The 18,680-nt window shown below is 41.4% G+C and overlaps 1 protein-coding gene across 1 annotated transcript in view; it reads left to right on the top strand.

Moving 5' to 3' along the window:
- Nucleotides 1-18,680, top strand: part of PTGIS (prostaglandin I2 synthase) — a 49,130-nt gene that overhangs the window by 11,362 nt on the left and 19,088 nt on the right. Inside the window, exons 3-6 of the mRNA XM_044659625.1 lie at nucleotides 1,591-1,769; nucleotides 2,279-2,422; nucleotides 3,153-3,298; nucleotides 11,466-11,647. Coding sequence (XP_044515560.1) covers nucleotides 1,591-1,769; nucleotides 2,279-2,422; nucleotides 3,153-3,298; nucleotides 11,466-11,647 — 651 coding nt within the window. The remainder of the gene's footprint in view (nucleotides 1-1,590; nucleotides 1,770-2,278; nucleotides 2,423-3,152; nucleotides 3,299-11,465; nucleotides 11,648-18,680) is intronic.

The following is an 18,680-nucleotide window of genomic DNA, read 5'->3' as shown; positions in this document are numbered from 1 at the left end:
CATTTATTTTTTTATTTTTATTTTATTTTATCTGTTTTGGACCCTTACTTCCTATCTTAGAATCAATACTGTGTATTGGTTCTAAGGCAGAGGATCGATAAAGGCTAGGCAATGGGAGTAAAGTGATTTGTCCAGGGTCACATAGCTAGAAAGTACCTGAGGTCAGATTTGAACCCAGGATCTCCTGTGTCTAATTCTGACTCTCAATCCACTGATCCACCTAGCCACTCATTTTATCCTTACAACATTCCTGCGAGGTAGGGGCCTATTATCCCCATTTGACAGATGAGGAAATCGAGGCAGCTGAAAGTTAAGTGATTTGCTTAAGGTCCTGCAACTAATAAATATTGGAGGCTGGATTAGAATTCAGATCTTCCCAACTGCAAGTCCCACATGCTGTCCAATTCATGACCTAGCCATCCCTAGAATGACTTCTTTTTTTCTCAGTAAATTATGAGGGGAGGTCCTTCTTTATGCTGGGAGCATAAGGCAGGATGTATTGTAGGAGACTTAAGGAGAGAAAAGAAGGTCTGGGATAGCTACTTTGACAAGTGCAGAGCTGAGACTTTTCCTTGTCCTGAAATGACCAGTGAGAGTCCAGTTCCTTTCTTCTTCCTTTCACTATCTCTGTGTGTTTCACTAAATACAGAATACAAAAGAGAGGAACTGACTCAGGAAAGGGAGGACAGTATAAAAGGAAGATTATTGGCTTTGAAGCCAGAGGATCTAGGTTGAAATTTTGGATCTGCCATTGGCACACTATGTAATCTTGGATAGGTCCCTTGCTATCTCAAAAGTCTAGGTTTCCTCATGTGTAAAATGTATAAAATGCATAGGTTGGACTAGATGGTCTCTGAGGCTACCTTTTTTTTAATTGATTAATTATGAAAATTTTTCCATGGTTACATGATTCATATTCTTTCCCTCTCCTCCTCCCACCCCCTTCCTGTAGCCAACTTGCAATTCCACTGGGTTTTACATGTGTCATTGATCAAGACCCATTTCCATATTATTGATAGTTGCATTAGGGTGATCACTTAAAATCTACATCCCCAATCATATCCCCACCAAGCAGTTATTTTTCTTCTGTATTTCTGCTCCCACAGTTCTTTCTCTGGATGTGGATAACGTTCTTTCTCATAAGTCCCTCAGAATTGTCCTGGGTCATTGCATTGCTGCTAGTATAGGAATCCATTACATTCGATTGTACCACAGTGTATCAGTCTCTGTGTACAATGTTCTTCTGGCTCTGCTCCTTTCACTCTGCATCAGTTCCTGGAGGTCTTTCCACTTCACATGGAATTCCTCCAGTTCATTATTCCTTTGAGCACAATAGTATTCCATCACCAACAGATACCACAATTTGTTCAGCCATTCCCCAATCAAAAGGCATCCCCTCATTTTCCAATTTTTTGCCACCACAAAGAGTGTAGCTATAAATATTTTTGTACAAGTCTTTTCCCTTATTATCTCTTTAGGGTACAAACCCAGCAGTGGTATGGCTGGATTAAAGGGCAGGCATTCTTTTAAAGCCTCAAGGCTGTCTTCTAACTAAATCTTGTGCTCTATTGACTGGACTGATTTCCTTAGGTGCTGGTGGCAGGGAGGTTTGTCACAGTCCTCTTGGACCCTCACTCGTATGACACAGTTGTCTGGGAGTCCAGCTCCAAGCTGGACTTCCACAAATATGCCATCTTCCTCATGGAGAAGATTTTTGATGTCCAGCTGGCCAACTATAATCCCAGCATGGAGAAAACCAAGATCAAACCGTGAGTCTTTGGAGAATAATCAATTTGAGCCTGGGAAAGGGAAAGAATCCTTTTACGGTGTCCATTCAACATTCATTGTCTCTTGTGTGTCCTTGTATTCCCAGTTCCAAGCACAATAGATAGTTACTAAATGATTGATTACTCTCCCACCTCTAAAAAAGCTGGGGTCAGGAGACCTGGATTCAAATCCCACTCTGTCATGTACTAGCTGTGTGACTATTAGCAAGTTACTTAGCTTTCTTGAACTTCAGTTTTCTCCTCTATAAAATGGGGAGAATAATCCTCATTCTGCTACTGTATGAGATTTTATATATTTATTTATTATAATATATATCATATTATTTGCATACATAAATGAGATATGGTGTAAATGAGAAAATAGATATGAAAGTGCTTTTAAGCTAGCAAAGCTGAATAAGGTAGGCCATGATCATTCTTAGGATGGTCTTCAGTGGGCTCCTGGAGCCAAGTTCAGCTCCTTGCTTTCCCTTCCTTCCCCTCTTCCCTAGGACTCTGCTCCACCAGAACCTCCATGCCCTCACTGAGGCCATGTTTAACAACCTTTGCAACATCCTTCTGAAGGATGCTGGGGACATAGGCACAGACTGGAAGGAAACGGGGCTGTTCCAGTTCTCCTATGACGTGATGCTAAGGTGAGGCTCTGTCTAGCATGTCCCCATTCTTGTTATGGTAGGTAAGGGCAACCTGACAGCAGGGGCAATTGGGAAAGGGATGGGAGATAGGGCTTGGGTGTTTATCAAATGAGAGAGTAAATATAGAAACTTTTTAAAAGCTGAAGTCATCGTATCCATGAGAGGGATGTATTATCATGTCATGGAATCTTGGAGTTAGAAGGGGACTTTAATAAATCACTTTCTCCCCCTCCACTTTTAGTTTTCTATAAAATGAAAGGGTTGGGTGAGATGATCTCTAAGGTCCCTTTCGATTCTAAATTCTGTGATTTTCTATAAAATGTTAGAGCTAGGGAGAACCTTAGAGTACAGAATTCCAGAGTTGGTGATAGACCTTAAAACAGAGAACATAGAATATTAGAGCTGGAAGGGACCTTGCAGTTGAAAACAGAATGTCAGACTTGGAAGGGATCCTAGAAGAAAGAATATAAACGGGTGTTAGAGCTAGAAGCGACCCTAGCACAGAAAACAGAATTTTAGAGGTAGAAGGGGCTTTAGAACATTGGACATGGAATGCCCATTGGGAGGGACCTTAGAACAAAGAATGTTAGAACATGATAAAATATTTGATTTCTGATTTGCCAAAAGACTTTAAAGCGTGGGGTGTGGGGGGAGGCAGAGTTGAATGCCGACCCCCAAAGTGAGGGTGAAGTTTAGTTCATACTAACTATTGTGTTGCTATGCCAACCAGAGCCGGCTACCTGACGCTGTATGGCACAGAGGGTGATGATCCAGCTAGTCAGGCACAAGATCGGACCCACTCTGCGGAGGTTTTCCAGAGTTTCCGTCAGCTGGACCAGCTTCTGATGAAACTTGCCCGTAGTTCTCTGTCAGCAGGTGAGCACTGTGTGGTGCCTAAGGTGGGAGAGAGAGGCAAACTCTAAGTAGATGGAGAAGCAGAGGAGAAAATTGCCTTTGTACCCAACTGCAGTCCTGGCTCAAGGCAGGATCTCTTCCCTGAACAGCTTGGGCAGAGTCTAGAATTCTGATTTCAGCTACCCCTTCCCCTGAGGTTAGGGTCCCCCCTGTCCCCCCCCAGAGTCCCTTTGGCTTCCTCCCCATCTATCCCTGTGGCTGTGTTGGTCTCCTTTTTTGCCCTCCTTCCATTCCATGAAAACCTGACATGAGACCATGTAGATGGAAGCGAGAGGCACCTGTCTAGGCACTGAATCCACGGCACCAATGAGCTGTGAGTTTGGAACAGAACTCTCTCTTTCCCAACCTTCTTCTCTGAAGACCTTCCTCACTAGCAACCCTCTCCTCTACTGGGTATTCCTCCTCTCAGTCGTGTTCTTTGCTTTCCACTGCCTCCTCCAGACCCTTCCTCTCCTGCCATCACTCAGCTGCCTCTCTTCCTTCGAGATTCACTCAATGGATCTATCACCTAATCAGTAATTTACTGGCCTGTATATCATTTTCCTTCATGTCTCAAGAAATTTAGTACCTGGATCACAGTCTTCCTCGGGCCCCTACCATACTAACAAATATAAGGGCTTAAACATACATTACTCCTTCTATCTCTTTTGCCAAAATTATCTTTCATATCTTAGCTCTGAAGTATAGTTTCCCCAAGAGCTTTGTCCTGGAAGCTCTTCTTCTCCATAGAAACTCTCTTGGTGATTTTATGAGCCCCCTTGGGTTTAATTATCATCTCTATGCAGATAGCTCTCACATCTATGTATGCCACTCTAATCTGTCTCCTACGTCTTAGCCTTACCATCTCCACTTGATGTCCCGTGCTCATTTAAAACTCAGCATGTCATATTTCCCCTAAATCCCATCCTTCTTCCAAACTTTCCATTTCTGTACCCTCATTCTTCCTGTCCACCAGGAGCCCCTTTTCCTTTTTCCTTCTCCCTTTGCTCTCCCTCATTTCTAAGTATTTACCAGGACTTGTCCATTCTTCTTCCACAACATCTGCATCTGTTCCTTTCTTTCTACTCACAAAGACATGACTATGATTCAGATTCTTTATCATTTTCTGCCTGAACTAAATTGGCATTCCAGCTTCCTCTAGTCCACTCCCATGAAGCTTCTGAATTAAAATTCCTAAGACATAGGTCTCATCATATCATTTCCCTGCTCAAACACTTCAGTGTTTCCCTTTGCTTAGAGACAGACTTCTCAGCCTGGCATTTAAAGTCTTTGTGATCTGTCTCAAGGTGACTAGGTGGTACAGCACTGGGCTTGAAATCAGGAAGACTCATCTTCAGTTCAAATCTAGCCTCAGACATTTGCTGGCTATGTGATCCTGGGCAAGTCATTTAACCTGTTTGCCTCAGTTCATCATCTGTAAAAATGAGCTAGAGAAGGAAATGGCAAACCACTCCAATATTTCTGCTAAGAAAACCCCAAAATGGAGTCATGAATTGTCAGAAACTGAACAACAAAATGATCTGTCTTCTGTCCACTTGCCAGGTTTATTTTCTGCTGATTTCCTCCATGTTCCCTATATTATAGCCAAACTAACCCTCATGCTGTTCTCTAAGTTGGTATTCCATCTCCATCGTATAGGCAGCTATATGGTACTATGCAAAAAAGATTGGACTTAGAGTCAGAAAGATCTGAATTCAACTATAATGTCACATATATACTAGTTGTATTGACTTTGGGGTTCTTAGTCTCAGGTTCCTCATCTGTAAAATAGGGTTAATAACAGCACCTACCTCCCAGGGTTGTTGTAAGGATCAAAGGAGGTATTCGTAAAATGATTTACAAACCTAAAAATCCTAGTTATTATTATTATTACTATTATTATCCTCTATGCATCATGCATAGACCATCTTTCATGCCTCCCTCTCTGTTTTCACCATTTAGAATCTCATTACAATCTGTCTTTTTTCATGGCTCACTTCAGATGCGATATCTTATAGGAGTTTTCCTGTTCTCCCCAGGTTTTAATGCTTTTTCTCCTCCTAAAATTTATTTCCATTCTAACCAAACTAGTTTGCTTCCTCTACTCAATACATGACATCCCAGCTCCTACCTTTGCACCTTTCTGTGGGCTTTCCTTCGTGACTGGCATGCCCCCACCTCCTTACTTCAGCCTTGAAGATTCCCTAACTTCCTTCAGAGAACAACTTGGGTACCACCTCCTACAGGAAGCCTTCTCAAATCTACTCAAATGGTACTGCTTTCCACTCTTCCCTCCCCCAATTATTTTGTATTCATGTGTACATATATTTTATACATATGTATATATATGACATACGTGTATATATATTTTTATATGCTTATGGAGCATATAAGAAACCTTTTGTTTTCTCCCAGTAGAACATAAGCTCCGTGAGGGTAGGGATGATCCCATTTTTGGATCCCTGTGTTTCCAGTGCCTGGCACACAGTTGGTGTTAAATTAGTATGTGTTGAATTGAATTGAATTATTTATGAATGTGGGACAGACAGCTAGTTGTCTCAGGGGTTAGAGAGCCAAGCCTGGAGTTGGAAGGACAAGAGTTCACATTTTGTAATTTTTTTTTTTTTAACTCTTGCTTGGTCTTGATATCTTTCCCTTCCCTAAGACCTGACAGGTATACTATTCTATGTTCACCTAATTTATTTATGGTTTCCTTCTTTATATTCAAGTCATTCATTTATTCTGATTTTATCTTGGTGTAGGGTATGAGATATTGCTCTAAACCTAATCTCTCCCATATTGTTTTCCAATTTTCCCAGCTGTTTTGGTCAAATAGTGGATTTTTGTCCCTAAAGCTGGGATCTTTGGGTTTATCATAGACTGTCTTGCTGAGGTCATTTGTCCCAAGGCTATTCCACTGATCTTCCCTTTTAGGACCAGAGTTCAAATCTGGCCTTAAGATACTTCCTAGCTGTGTGACCCTGGGCAAGTCACTTAACCCTGTTTGCCTTAGTTCCTCACCTGAACAAATGAGCTGGAGAAGGAAATGGCAAACTAGTGCAGCATCTCTGCCAAGTCACTTAACCCCTGCTTAGCTCTTAAGCTCTTCTGCCTTGGAACCAATAATTAGTACCAATTTTAAAGCAGAAGGGAAGAGTTTTTTTAAAACCATATTTATGAATGTGTTCTATTACCCCCTTTTGCCTCGCTGTTGGATATGAACTCCTTGAGAGAAGGTATTATTTCAGTTTTGTCCTTCTTTCCTAAGTACTTATCATGTCACCTTATTCATAACAGATACTTAAAGTTTGTGGAATTGAATAGAATCTGGTCTCCATATAGCAGAAAGAGGGGATTCCAACCGTGGTCAGCAGGTGGCAGTGTTGAGAAAGGTTTTTTTTTTTTGGCTATTGAGCAGGAAAGAGATGGTTGCAGGGGTGTGCTAGAGCTTTCTAGTACCAACTCCCAAGAGATGATTGTTAAATTTTCCATGTGAGCATCTATACCTCAGAAATGGACAAAAGCTGAAAACTAGAGTTTGGTTTATTGTGTTTTAAACTCTTACCTTCTGCCTTAGGATTGATACTAAATATTGGTTCTAAAGGCTAGGGCATTGGGGTTAAGTAACTTGCTCAGGGTCACCCAGCTAAGAAGTATCTGAGGCCAGATTTGAATTGAGGACTTCCCATTTCTGGGCCTGCGATTTATTGTTTGTCGTTTGGCTAGAGTAAGAAATCGAGGAGAAAAATATTTAAAATGCAGATTAAAGGACTTCACATGGTGGGAAGATGGCAGTAGAAGCTAGGAAATTGCTTGGCTCTCCCAAATTCCCCTCCAAATAACTGGAAACAATGCCTCCAATTTAATTTTAGAGTGGCAGAAATAATAAAAGGTTGGATTAAAGTCATCATCCAGTCTAAGGCAATTGAGGAGCTTGTTAGGAAAGACCTGACCAGATGGGGCTCTGACCAGGAGCAAGTGCAGAGACCTCCAGGTCAACAAACAGCAAGCCTTGAGGACAAGCTTTGCCTCTCAGATGGTAGGGGGAGTCTGGCGTTGGGCAGGGGATGCAAGAGGCCCTCTGCTGGCACTGGAGGAGGCGACCCTGGGTCCCAAGTTGTGCCTGAGGTGAGGAAGAGCAAGCACATGCCGATGAGTGTGCTTTCACTGGGGCAGGAACCCTGCTTTTAGTTCCAAGAGGGAGAAGACTGATTGTGGTTACTCAAAGAGAGCCCAGTTCCTGTTTTCAGTTCCAGGGTCAAGAGAAGAATTGATGCTTGTGGCTGTGGGAGAATGGAGTCCAATAATGCATTTCCCAGACCTTAGAGAATGAGGGCATTTGTGGAAGCAGTGGTTCAGAGCCCTGGTCATGGCTTAGGGGTAGAGAGGAGAACTCAAGGTCATTCATAAACCAACCTGACAGGACAAAGAGGAGAGACCTCACCTGGATTTGGATCAGAGGACATTGGAAGAACCAAAAAGCCAAAGACCACCCCCCCATAGAGCCCTGAAAACAACACAAAAAAACCTGAAGCCTGAGCCAATATCCCCCACAACTCAGGAGCAGAGAGCTCCATGCTAACATAAAGTTCACAACCAAGAAATATGCCGCTTAAAAAAAGGAAACAACAAAAAAAGAACCTGATCATAGATGTTGAGTATGGTGATAAAAAGATCAAGGTTCAAACTCAGAAGAAGACAATGAAGTCAAAATAGCTACCTGTGAAGGTTCACAGAAAAATATAAATGGTGACAAGCCCAAAAAGAATTCTTGGAAGAGGTTTAAAAGAATTTTAAAAATCAATAAAGGAAGAGAAAAATAGGAAAACAAATGAATAACACATGAAAATTATGAAAAGAAAGTCAACCAACTGGAAAAAGATATCCAAAAATTTGCTGAAGAAAATAACTACTTAAAATTTTGAATCGGGCAAGAGAACACTAATGACTTCATATGACGTCAAGAAATACTAAAACAAAATCAAAGGAATGAAAAAATAGAAGAGAATATGAAATATCTCATTGGAAAAAACAACTGAATTAGAAAAATAGACTGAGGAGAGATAATATAAGAATTGTTGGACTACCTGAAAAACACAATCAAAACAAGAGTCTAAACATTATATTACAAAAAATGAAGGAAAATCACCCTGAAGTTTTAGAAGATAAAATGGGAATTGAAAAATCCATTAATCACCCTCTGAAAGATTCCCCAAATGAAAACTTAGAAGAACATGACAGCTAAGTTTCAAAGTTCCCAGATCAAGGACAAAATAGTACAAGAAAGAAGCGATTCAGATACCATGGAGTCAGGATAACAACAAGATTTAGTAGCTTCTGCATTAAAAGACTGAAGAGTGTGGAATATATTACAAAGAGCAAAGACTGAGTTTACAACCAAGAATAACCTACCCATCAAAGCTGAGTGTTATTCTACAAGTAAAGAAATAGAGACTTAATGAATTAAAATACTTTCAGACTTTTTTGAAGGAATGACTAGAACTGAACAAAAAATTAGACTTTTCAAATATAAGAATCAGGAGAGATATAAAAAGATAAGTACGAAAGATGAATCATAAGGGATTTTATATAGTTAAACTATTTACTGTCTTACATGGGAAAGTACTATCTGTAAATCTTAAGAATGTTATCATTATTAGAGTAATTAGAAAGAGTATCCACAGATATAGGGCTTGGGTTTGAGTTGATTATGGTCGGATGATCCTAAAAAATAAAATTGGGTAGGGAGGGATAAAGGAGCAATATAATAGAAGAATTTATGAGTAAACAAGAGAGAAGGCATTGTGGTCATAAAATGCATAGTTTTGATTACATTAAATTAAAAAGGTTTTATAGAAATAAAACCAATGTGGCCAAGATTAGAAGGAATGTAGAAAATAGGGGGAAATAGCCTTTACAGCCAGTTTCTCAGATAAAGCCAGTTTCTCATACTTCAAATATATAGAGAACCAAGTCAAATTTATAAGAATGTGAACCATTCTCCAATTGATAAAATGTCAAAGGATATGAATTAGCAGTTTTTGGAAGAATAAATCAAAGTTATATACAGTCATATGAAAAGTGTTCCAAATCATGGTTGATAAGAGAAATTCAGATTAAAAGTTTTGGTACCATCTTCTACCTATCCAACCAGCTAAAATGATAGAAGGGGGAAAATGACAAATGCTAGAGGGGTTGTGGAAAAATTAAGACACTAATATATTTTTGGTGGAAGTATGAATTGATCCAACCATTTTGGAAAGCAATCTGGAACTTTCCCCCAAAGTAATAAAACTGTATACTCTTTGACCCAGTATTACCATTACTAAGTCTGTTTCCCAAGCTGATGAGAGAGGGGGCAAAGGAAAAGCATTTGCATAATGTTCTAAAATATTTATAGTAGTTTCCTTTGTGGTGGCAAAGAATTGAAAATTGAGGGAATGCCCATCAATTGGGGAATGGCTGAATAAACTGTGGTTTTTGATTGTGATGGTATACTAGTGTGCTGTAAGAAATGATGAGTAGATTGGTTTCAGAAAAACCTGGAGAGAGTTGTATGAAATAATGAGAGCGAAATAAGCAGAACCAAGAAAATATTGTGTACTATAAGAGCAATATTGTTCAAAGAATATGAATGATTAAGTTATTCTGAGTTTATCATTCATGTCAACCTATGATGGACTTATGAAAGAAAATGTGATCCACCTCCAGAGAAAGAACTGCTATGTGGAAGTATATATTATATGGTTCCACATATATATATTTGTATCTAATGTTGGCCTTTTTAAATGTGAGATTATGAAAGATGGAGGGAAATAACTTGGAATTCAAAAAAGCAACAACAAAAAATAAATGTTTTAAAAATAATTCAGATTAAATTTTTAAAAAATATTGTGTGTGTGCCTTTTTTGTTTTTTTGGAGAGCCAGTTGTTAAACATTTATCAGTCTACCCCTGGATGATTGAGACCACCTCATCCAACCTTCTTCTTTGAAAAATAAGGAAAATGAGGTTAAGATAAGTAAACAACTTGCCTGAGATCACACAGCTAATTAGTGGTAGAGTGAAGACTTGAAAGCAAGTCTCTTGGTTCCCTTTTTTTCCCAATGAGCAACAAATGCTTTATTAGTATTTATCTCAGCTGTTATTGAACACGGCCATCTAAAATTTTAGTATTAAGTTTTAATATTAATAATAATTAATATTTCATCTTAATTAGTAATGAGTTTAAAGAGCTACAACTGGGAAATGATGCTATCATGGGCAATTTATGCTTTCATAATAAAGCCAACAATTAACAACCACTTCAGTAAGGCCAGATGGAGGGTGGATTCTTCTTGGATGTTGTAGTCAGACAGGCTGCTTGCCTGAAAAGTTAAGCCTCTGCTGGTCAGGTGGCAAGAGATGGGATGTTGTGTCTGGGAAACAGCAAGTAGGGAGTTTGTCTGGAATGCTAAGTGTGTGAGAGAGAGAGGAATGAGAAATCTGCAAAGATAGGTGAATCTGGGGGCAGCTGGGTGGCTCTGTGGATGGAGAGCCAGGACCAGAGATTGGAGGTCCTGGCTTCAAATCTGGTCTCAGACACTTCCTAGCTAGGTGACCCTGGACAAGTCACCTAACCCCCATTGCCTAGCCCTTACCGCTCTTCTGCCCGGAACCAATATACAGTCTTATTTCTAAGATGGAAAGCAAGGATTAAAAAAAAAAAAAAAAAGAAATAGACGAATCCAAATCATGAAGGGCTTTAAATATCAAAGGAGTTTCTGTTTAATCCCCAAACAGTAGGGAGGCATTCAAATCTCTTGAGCAGGGGAGCCACAGAGTCCAGTATCTGTGCTCTAGGACTCTGAACGTGGTAAGTGAAAGGATGGATTGGAGAGGGGAGACCCCAGTGGCTGGGAGCCCAATGAGAGGCCACTGAAATAGTCCTTTCTGTCCTTGAACGGTGGGGTGAGCCTCCTGCATCTCCTGCAGCACTGAGCCTGGAGTAGCTTGGCCAGACCCCAGAGCCAGGGGCCACGAAGGAAGGTTCCTAGCCTAGGGAACCTGTCTTCACCAGGAAAGTGGTGCAAAAGCCCGAGCAGGGTCTCCCTCCTCTTGTGAGCCCATCAAAGCTGGTCAAGGCTGACTCGGTGATGTGTTCCTTGCAGAGGAGAAGAAAGAAGCGACCCGCATCAAAGGCCATCTGTGGAAGCTTCTCGCCCCCCAGAGCCTGCTGGGGAGGGCCCACAGAAGTGCCTGGCTGGACAGCTACCACCAGTACCTGCAGGAACTGGGAGCTGGGGAGGAGATGCAGGCCAGGGCCATGTTGCTCCAGCTCTGGGCCACTCAGGTGAGTTTGCACATGCATGAAAACAATCAAGCAGGGAATATTTATCAAGTACATTCTGTAGGCCAGGTAAAGTGCTTAGTCATTGAGCACAAGGAGAAAGAATGAAATGATCCCTGCTTTTAATGAGCTTAAATTCTAATTGTGGGATGGAAGGGGGAGTAGGTGGTTCAGAGGATGGAGAGCCAGTCCTAGAGATGGGAGGCGCTGGGTTCGAATCTTATTCTTTGAAAAGAGGGGGAACAGGGAGAGAGAGTGGGGTGGGAGAGAAGCAGAGAAAGAGAAAGAGAAAGAGAGAGGAGAGTGACAGAGACAGAGAGGGGGGAGTGAGACAGAGACAGAGAGAAAAGAGCAGAAGGACAGAGAAAAGAGGAGAGAGACACAGAAAGAGAGAGAGACAGAGAAGAGAGAGAGGGAAACAGAGAGAAAAGAGGGGAGACAGAGAGACAGGGAGAGTGAGAGACAGAGAGAGACAGAGAGATAGAGAGAGGGAAACAGAGAGAAAACGGGAGAGGCAGAGAGAGACAGGGAGGGGGAGAGAAAGAGAGAAAAGAAAGAGAGAGAGGAAGAGGAAGAAAGGAAGGAAGACAGTTTAAATTTAATCAAGTTATATTTTTTGTATGGAAAAAATTTTTCAAACAGAATAATGGTTAAAAGAGAAAAAAAGTATGCTACATATTGAAGTTTAGAAATGGAACACCTCAAATCTATAACAGTCCTAGACATTTGAAATAATGAAATCCTGATGTTATAATAATCAAATCACTCTTTAAGTGGTTCCATTTCAGTGTCTGACTTTAGCATCTTATGTTTATTAAAGGATCTCTACAAGAAAAGACCGTGCTAAAGAATGTGAAAATTCAACAAAATGCGGTCTGCCATTCCTTTGGTCTCCTTCGTGACAGGGTCCCAGGGAGGGGTAGGCAGATTCAGACTCATAGAACTTGGAGTCAAGAGGGACTTTCCAGGTCATGCAGTCCAATCCAATCCAATCCAATCTAATTCAATCCACATTTATTAAGTGCCTACGATGTGCCAGGTATAATGTTAAGCACTGGAGATAAAATGAATAAAGGCAGTCCTTTATGTCAAGGAGCTTACAACTTAATGGCCAGAGAGACAACACACAAAAGAAGGCAGGGGATGGGGACAGCAGGAGGTACCCAATTCATTTATTTTCTAGAGAATGAAATTGAAATGCAGAAAGGGGAAATGTCTGATAAGCTCAGAGATCTCGAGCTCAAAGGGTCTTTAGGGGTCATTGAGTCCTCATTTTACAGATGAAGGAACTGAGGCCCAGAAGGTAAAGGTATTTTTCCAAGGTTTCAGTGGCAATACTGAGATTCTAACCCAAGTCCTTAAAATCCAGTGCTCTTTCACTATATGGTTCCTTATCCTTTCAAATGCCAGGAGAGCCAAAGAGTCAAGTCATAATGTTGAGAATAATTACAACACAAGTTTTTTCCACTAGAATTCTCTTTTGATGCCTCACTCTGATGTGGAGGCGACCTAGAATTCCTAACAGCCATGCCCGCAGACCACTAGCTTTCTCACATCCTTCGAGGCTAGGTTTGGGAAAGGCCTATGAGCTTGTAGCCCCAGAACCATTCTAACTCACTGGGGAGAGGCTCCTCACCAAAGGGTTGGCCACTAGGATCCATTTTTTAGTAGTCCATTTAATTGTGGAATGGTTACTATCTGTATCAACGAAGGAAATACTCACCCCCAGTGAAATCATAAATCTTTTGAAACAATTTGGACTATTAAAGTTTATATTTCTCTACCTGGGTGGCTAAGTGGCACAGTGCATAGAGTACCAGGCCTGGAGTCAGGAAGACTTATCTTCCTGAGTTCAAATCTGGTCTCAGATACTTACTAGCTGGGTGACTCTGGCAAGTCACTTAACCCTGGTTTGCCTCGGTTTCCTCATCTATCAAATGAAGTGGAGAAGGAAATGGCAAACCACACCAAGAAGACCCAAGTGGGGTCACAGAAAGAGTCTGACATAACTGAAATGACTGAAGAACAAAAAAAAGCATTTCAAAGTTTATAAATAATTTCCTTTATAATAATTCTGTGAGATGAGCAATTCAAATATTATTATTCTCATTCCACGCATAGAATAAGTAAGACTCAGGGAGGTAGAAAAACTCAAGTTACTTGGTTGGTCAGTCCAAGTGGCAGAATTCTAACTCAGGACTTCCGATCCATATACTTTCTTTATTAGTTGAAAGAGAGGCAGCATAATATAGCAGGTATCATGCTGGACTTGGTGTTAGGAAGACCCGGGTTCAGATTCTGCCTCAGATACTTATTACTAGATCTGTGACACTGGGGAAGTCATTGAAATCTCTCTCAGTCTTAAAATTTGTTTCTTTTTGGTAAAATGACACAACTCACAAATCTCTCAGATCTCTTCCAACTTGAAATCTATGACGGAATAAGCCTCCCCTAAAGTAGTTTGGGTTACTTAGTTAACAGAAGATAGAACAATTAGGATGTCAGAGATTCAGGAGATTCAGAATGGACAGAAAGGGGAAACTGAGCTGAATAATAAAGTAAAATTCTGCCTCAGCCAAGGCTTTCTTATGAATCTCCTAGAGGGTCAGGAAGTTTTCCTAGGAAATAACCTATGCTCTACCTACAGGTTAGGGCATTGTACCTGAGCTGGGTGGGAGTCAGGATAGGGGAAAATGATGGGAAGGCACTTAAACATTAAAAATATTCACTCCAGAGGTTATAGGAAGAGGTTGGAAGGATCATGAGGCGGGGTTCCAGGGCATACTCAGTAATAAAATAGCTGGTATTCATATAATTCTTTAAGGTTTGCAAAGGGATTTGTGAATATTCTCTCATTTGATCCTCACAACAACTCTGGGAAGTAGGTTCTATTATTATCTCCATTTTACAGATGAGGAAACTGAGGCTAAAGGAAGTAAAATGATTTGCCTAGAGTCACACAGCTAGTGAGTTTCTGAGGCAGGGTTTGAACTCAGGTGTCCCTGACTTCACAAGCCCAGCACTCTATCCATGTGGTGTCCCTCTTTAACCTATGTCTACCCGCTCTTGCTTGGCTCCCTCATCTCTTCCATGGGTTTACAATTAATGATGGGTTTAGAGTTGGAGGAGACAAGCAGGGTCAGAGCAGTTGAATCCATGACACGAAAGTCTCAGTTAGTCCTGGTGTAAAGAATGCGAAGCACATGGGAGGGAAGCAATTTCCATCTCCATCTTTAGAAGACGGGTCTATCTGGGACTCAGTTGGACAGAAATCTGCAGACCCAGCACTGAAAACCCTTGGCAGGAGCTGTAGGTCTGGGTGATCGATATGTTGTAGTTAGTGTCATTAAGGATGAAAACTCCAAAAGAGATGCCCAGTTCCTTCTGTCACATCCATCAGCTTTCATTTTTCTCATTCCTTTCCAGGTGGCTTTTAGCCTTTAGCCTTAGGTTGTTTGCCTCAGAAAGCTGCTATTCCATGGCTCATGTCCTTGATGGATGTCCATCATATAGGGAGATATAGATAGAGCCTGTGCTTAATCTTTTTTTTTTTTTAAAGTGGAATGGACCATGGCTGCTCAATGGGAACTTAGATCAATGTGGCGCAGTTTCTGGTCCAAGGACCAGAGTTTGGGTTCAAAATCAGACTCCGATGCTTCTTATCTTTTTGACCTAGAGAAGACTACTTCTTTTTTTTAAACCCTTAACTTCTGTGTATTGGCTCCTTGGTGGAAGAGTGGTAAGGGTGGGCAATGGGGGGTCAAGTGACTTGCCCAGGGTCACACAGCTGGGAAGTGTCTGAGGCCAGATTTGAACCTAGGACCTCCCGTCTCTAGGTCTGACTCTCAATCCACTGAGCTACCCAGCTGCCCAGAGAAGACTACTTTTTACTACCCTTGAGCCTCGATTCTCTCATCTATAAAAAGAGGCCTTTGGAATAGGTAATCTTTGAAGTCATTCCTGGCTCCAGATCTGAGAGCCTCTAGAACATCAGTGTTGGAGGGACTGTGGAACGTAAATTCTATAGGAATCATCATCATTATTAATAATAATAATAACAATAATAGTTTACACTTATGTAGCATTTACACTGTACTAAAAGCTTTACAATTATTATCTTATTTGATCCTCACAACAACTCTGGGAGCTAGATGCTATTATTATCCCCATTTTACAGATGAGGAAACTGAGACAAATCTCAGTGCTGGAGTGATCTTAGAGATCATCTTGCATAACCTAGTTTTTCAGAAGAGAAAACTAAAGGCTAAGAGGAGGAAACCACTTGCTGATCTCACAGAGTGCTGGCAAAGGTCTCCTGACTCCAAGGCCAGGGCTACATGCACTATTGAATGAAAGAAAAAAGGATTTATTAAGTTCCACCTGTATGAGAAGCACTATACCATACATCCTTTTTCTTGACTGAGGAGCAGCCTGAGAAATGGACTCACTTGGCTTAGGATGAAGCTGTTTTCAGTTCGATTGGATAAGGATAACCCGGGTCAAAGTCACCAGATCCTACCCTGCCTCACACGAGTATCCGTGCATGGTCACACATACCCGGGCTGCAGTGGTGAGATTCTGGGCTCTGCCCCCATCCTCTACCCCTTCCCCCATCCTGTGGCTCACGACTACAAGCCTTTCCCTGGAAACAAATGAGAGACTAGCTGCGAACAATCTCTGACTTTCTAATTAAAAAGCTACCATTCCGCTTGGAAATTTGGGGCGATCAAATGGCATCATAGATAGTTTAAGCAGATAGTGATTATTGATTGCTTCTCCTTATCTGCTCAAGAGGGCTCTGCAGGCAAGATTGGAAGAGGAAGCCAGCCAGTGAGGTGCAGAGCTGCAGGGAACCTGCCTCCTCCCCCCATCACTTCCATGGGCCCGTGGAGACCCAGACGCAGAGGAAGTAGAGCTGGGGACGGAGCCTGGGCAGGAGGGCACCCAAAAGCCCATCCACCTTCCCTTATCCTATTCTCAATACAGATGAAATTTCTTGGTCTGGGTTTGATCCTCCCTCCTCGTCCTGATGGCTGGGCCCTTGGCAGCATGGCTAAGGCTGTCTCATGGACCCTTCATCCCTTTCTGGTCCCTGCTCTGTGCCCGGGAAGATAATTGGAGAAATGGATTCCCGTAGGAGACGTAGGTGATAGCCCTGGTCTTGCTGCGTGATCTATGACTTCGAATCCTCAGTGAAATGAAGGAGTTGGACTACATCAGGGATTCCTCATCTTTTAATTTTTGTTAAAAGGTCACAAAATGCTTTTTTCATAGCAACTTAAAAAAAAAAACCCTCACCTTCCATCTTGGAATCAATACTGTATATTGGCTCCAAGGCAGAAGAGCAGTAAGGGCTAGGCAATGGGGGTCAAGTGACTTGCCCAGGGTGACACAGCTAGGAAGTGTCTGAGGCCAGATTTGAACCCAGAAACTCCCATCTCTAGGCCTGGAGATCTAACTGTGTACTACCTGATTGCCCTTCATTCTTTTTTTTTTTTTTTAAACCCTTACCTTCTGTCTTAGAATCAGTACTGAGTATTATAAGAGGGAAATAGGTTTAAAGCATTTTGGAACCTTAGAGAGACAGGCAGGAGCTGAGATTCCAACTGGAACACAGTGGACTCTCTCAAAAGACAGTTGGGTTGAGGGTGTGGACTCGAAACTACCGCACCAATGCAACTACCAACAATTTGGAAATAGGTCTTGATCAAGGACACATGACAAAACTAGTGGAAATGTGCAATGGCCATGGGTGGGGGGAGTGCAGGGGGTGAAGGGGAAAGTAGGAGCATGAATCATGTAACTATGTTAAAAATGAATATTAATAAATGTTTAAATTAAAAAAAAACTGAAATGACAAAAAAAAAAAAAAGACAGTTGGGTTTTTGAAGGAGTTGGGGAAAGCCACTGACCTGAGAGACCGGTGGATTTAGGGTATCTAAAAGCAACACCTGGGACCTTACAACTGCCAGGATCAAGGAGGAGAGATTTCTGACTTGCTTGGTGGACAAGCAAAGTCAATCTCCCTGATTTCCTCTGAAGAGTTATTCAGTTGGTTCCTGTGTGCTCTTGGAGTATACTTGGATTACATCAGATCAAGACCATCAGATCATCTCCTTGAGATCCCATTTGTCCCTTGTGTCTCAGCTGCCTGCTTAGTATAGTGTGGGGATTTCCCAGATCTTCAACTTTTAACCCTGAATTTGATCCTTAGTGTTTTAGGTTAAATGTGACCTCTCCCATCATCTTTAACCTTATAGTCTTTATTAAACCTGTCTTTATAAATATAAATATAAAAAATAAATAAATTGTTAGTTTCACAGACTCCCAGGCTTAGGTGGATCTGTGGTGGCAGTTGGTATCAACTGCCAATCCATAATCTCCCATTCCTTGTTCTTTGGTGGGGTTTGTGTTTTCCCAGTTTGTTGGTCCAGTCTGTTATACCTGCCCAGTCAGTCCTCCTTCTCCTCTTTCTCTAAACCCAGTAATATTTAATTTACCCATAAGTGTCTCCCCATAAAAGTATTGGCTCCAAGGCAGAAGAGTGGTAAGGGTAGGCAATGGGGGTTAAGTGACTTGCCCAGGGTCACACAGCTGGGAAGTGTCTGAGGCCAGATTTGAACCCAGGACCTCCCATCTTTAGGCCTGGCATTCTATCCACTGAGCCACCCAGCTGCCCCCTTTTGCTATATATTAAGGGATTTTGCTAATCCCTATTTTATTGCTGAGAAAATTCAGATATAAGAAATAATTTGCCCTTGGGAAATCTGGTGAAGAAGCCTATGAACACTTTCTTAAAAGATTTTAAAATGCAGACAATAAAATATATTGGTTACAAAATAAATCAGTTATGCTGAAAGAGTGTATTATTTAAAATTGAAATGTAAAATAAAATATAGAACACTTTAAAGGAAGCCTCTACAAGAAAGTCTCTGAGCTCCCTTCCTATTCTAACCGCCTTGATTCTGAATTCTCATCTATTTTTGGTCTCATCTTTCTCCTCCTCCTCCTCCTCCTCCTCCTCCTCCTCCTCCTC

Source organism: Gracilinanus agilis, chromosome 2 (genome assembly GCF_016433145.1).
Source record: "Gracilinanus agilis isolate LMUSP501 chromosome 2, AgileGrace, whole genome shotgun sequence".
Lineage (NCBI taxonomy): Eukaryota > Metazoa > Chordata > Mammalia > Didelphimorphia > Didelphidae > Gracilinanus > Gracilinanus agilis.
Note: the sequence above shows the minus strand (reverse complement) of the source record. Positions and strands in the feature narration are given on the sequence as shown.